Genomic DNA, 2,500 nt, shown 5'->3' with positions numbered 1-2,500 from the left:
CATTAAGAGATAAAGCCCACTCTCACACAGAGCCACAGCAGAGGGTCCGCCACATAGCGGTGTTTTACCTGAGCGGAGCTGCTTGATACGGCCGTTGTTGTTGCTGGTGTCGACGGGGAGGAAGTCCTTGAACCAGGTGATCTCGGGGTCGGGCGTGCCGCTGGCCGCACACAGCATGGTGGCAGTGCGGGATCGCTCCACCACCTTCAGCTGCGGGCCCATGTCTATGGAGGGGAAGCCCGGAGGCAGCTGGTCCTCTACACACACACACACACACACACACACAGATGGAGAGAGAGAGAAGAAGAGAAGAAGGGAAGAAGAGGGACAGAGAGAGAGAGAAGAGAGAGAAGAGAGTGAAAGAGAGAGAGACAAAGAGAAAAGGAATGACTGAGAGTTGACTTTTAAATCTCTTCCTGTAGCTGCACTAAGTACTAATATTCATCTGTACATCCCAGGCATGAACGCTGACAATGCCAGTAAGCCAAAATGTCTCATATGTCAAGCACATATGTGTGTGTGTGTGTGTGTGTGTGTGTGTGTGTAGAGCTCAAGAGTGGTGGCCTCATTGGAGCTGGGATGCAGTAGCATGTGCTTTCAGAGGGGTGGGATGAGTGTGGCACAGTGCATGTATAAAATAAAACCTCCATCACTTCCAGTCGCAAGCCCTCAAAACTCCATCCATAAAACATGAGGGTCGACTGTCACACTACACACAACACAACACACATGTACGCACAGATGTACACACGCAGAGACACACACACCTACACACAAACACAAGCACTCATCCACATACACACACACACACACACACACACTCTCTCTCACACACATACATTCACACTCACTCATACACACACACACTCATATACACACACACACACACACACACACACACACACACACACACACACACACTGAGATGCCTGCGTGATCTAAGGACAGATGGCCAGGGCCAAGAGGCTGAGCGAGGGAGGGAGGGGGGGAGAGAGAGAGAGAGAGAGAGAGAGAGAGAAGAGAGAGAGTGAGTGAGTGATGGGGCGATGCTTCTGCCTCTGCTCCCCTCCTCTCTTTCTGTTCATCATCTTCTCTCCTCCTCACATTCTGTTCATTTCATTCCCCTCCTCCCTCTCTAAGCAACACTGCCAAGGTGTCTCTCATTAGCCATACAAACCACACTCCAGATGCTAATTTTAGCTCCTGGGCAAGTCTCTGTGTGTGTGTGTGTGTGTGTGTGTGTGTGTGTGTGTGTGTGTGTGTCTCTGCACCAACCACACACAGTCTCTCATCGTCTGAAGTTACAATCAATCACACCTACAAACAAAAGCCCAAAGGCAGCGTGCAGGAAGATGAAAGCTCAGTGAGGCCAAACGGAGGAAAACCAGAGAGGAGAAAAGAGAGGAGAGGAGAAAAGATAGGACAGGAGGAGAGGAGGAGAGGAGGAGAGGAAAAGAGGAGAGGAGAGATATCCTGTCAGACAGGAAGTGAGAGCAGAAAGCCTAAACCCTGGACCAGTTAGGCAGTCCTCCTTCCAATCATTACAACCAGTATAAAACACTATGCATTGATTAGTTTTGACTAAAGCTAAAACAGAGACATTATAGGATTGTAACATAAGTAAAAGGTGTTGTAAACCTAGCTAAATAGGTACATTTAATATCTATATTTCCGCCATAAAACATGACGGTCAGGGTTTTAGAAACCTGCCCAATGTATTTGTTGCCAGTGGGCAGAGTTGTCTGTGTGCTGAGGGGTCAGTCAGCAGCTGTGATCTACTGTACAGCACAGCCACCAGGCTCAGCTCTGCAGCCTGAAGCCAATGGTACCACTTACACCATGTCAAACATGTTTAACCATCTCAAAGCAATGGGGTAGCTGTGTGTGTTTCTGTCTCTCTCTCTCTCTCTCTCTCTCTCTCTCTTTCTCTGTGTGTGTGTGTGTGTGTGAGTGTGTGTGTGTGTGTGTGTGTGAGTGTGTGTGTGTGTGTGTGTGTGCGTGTGCGTGTGTGTGGTGTATTAGCTCTGATGGAGTGGTGATCTAACCATGAGAGAGAGAGAGTTTCACACCTTCACAGCTGTAAGGGGAGGCTTCACACATCCCTGCTTAATAGCCCTGACAACACGGACATCCACACTCGCCCAGCTACAGGCCTCTGCCCTGCTCTGCCCTGGCCTTTCCTGGCCTGGCCTTCCCTGACCTGGCCTTCCCTGCCCTTCCCTGGCCTTCCCTGCCCTTCCCTGCCCTTCCCTGGCCTTCCCTGGCCTTCCCTGACCTTCCCTGCCCTTCCCTGCCCTTCCCTGGCCTTCCCTGCCCTGCTCTGCCCTGGCCTTCCCTGGCCTGGCCTTCCCTGACCTTCCCTGCCCTTCCCTGGCCTTCCCTGGCCTTCCCTGACCTTCCCTGCCCTTCCCTGGCCTTCCCTGACCTTCCCTGACCTGGCCTTCCCTGACCTTCCCTGCCCTTCCCTGACCTTCCCTGGCCTGGCCTGACCTTCCCTGGC

General features: G+C 51.8%; 1 protein-coding gene across 1 annotated transcript in view; it reads right to left on the bottom strand.

Annotated features, from left to right (window-relative positions):
• The window catches only part of LOC125292195 (receptor-type tyrosine-protein phosphatase delta-like), a 98,185-nt gene that overhangs the window by 35,403 nt on the left and 60,282 nt on the right, over nt 1-2,500 (bottom strand). The window contains 1 exon segment of the mRNA XM_048239399.1: nt 69-257. Coding sequence (XP_048095356.1) covers nt 69-257 — 189 coding nt within the window.

This window comes from Alosa alosa, chromosome 1 (assembly GCF_017589495.1).
Source record: "Alosa alosa isolate M-15738 ecotype Scorff River chromosome 1, AALO_Geno_1.1, whole genome shotgun sequence".
Lineage (NCBI taxonomy): Eukaryota > Metazoa > Chordata > Actinopteri > Clupeiformes > Clupeidae > Alosa > Alosa alosa.
The sequence above is the reverse complement of the archived record's forward strand: the minus strand, read 5'-3'. Positions and strand labels throughout refer to the sequence as shown.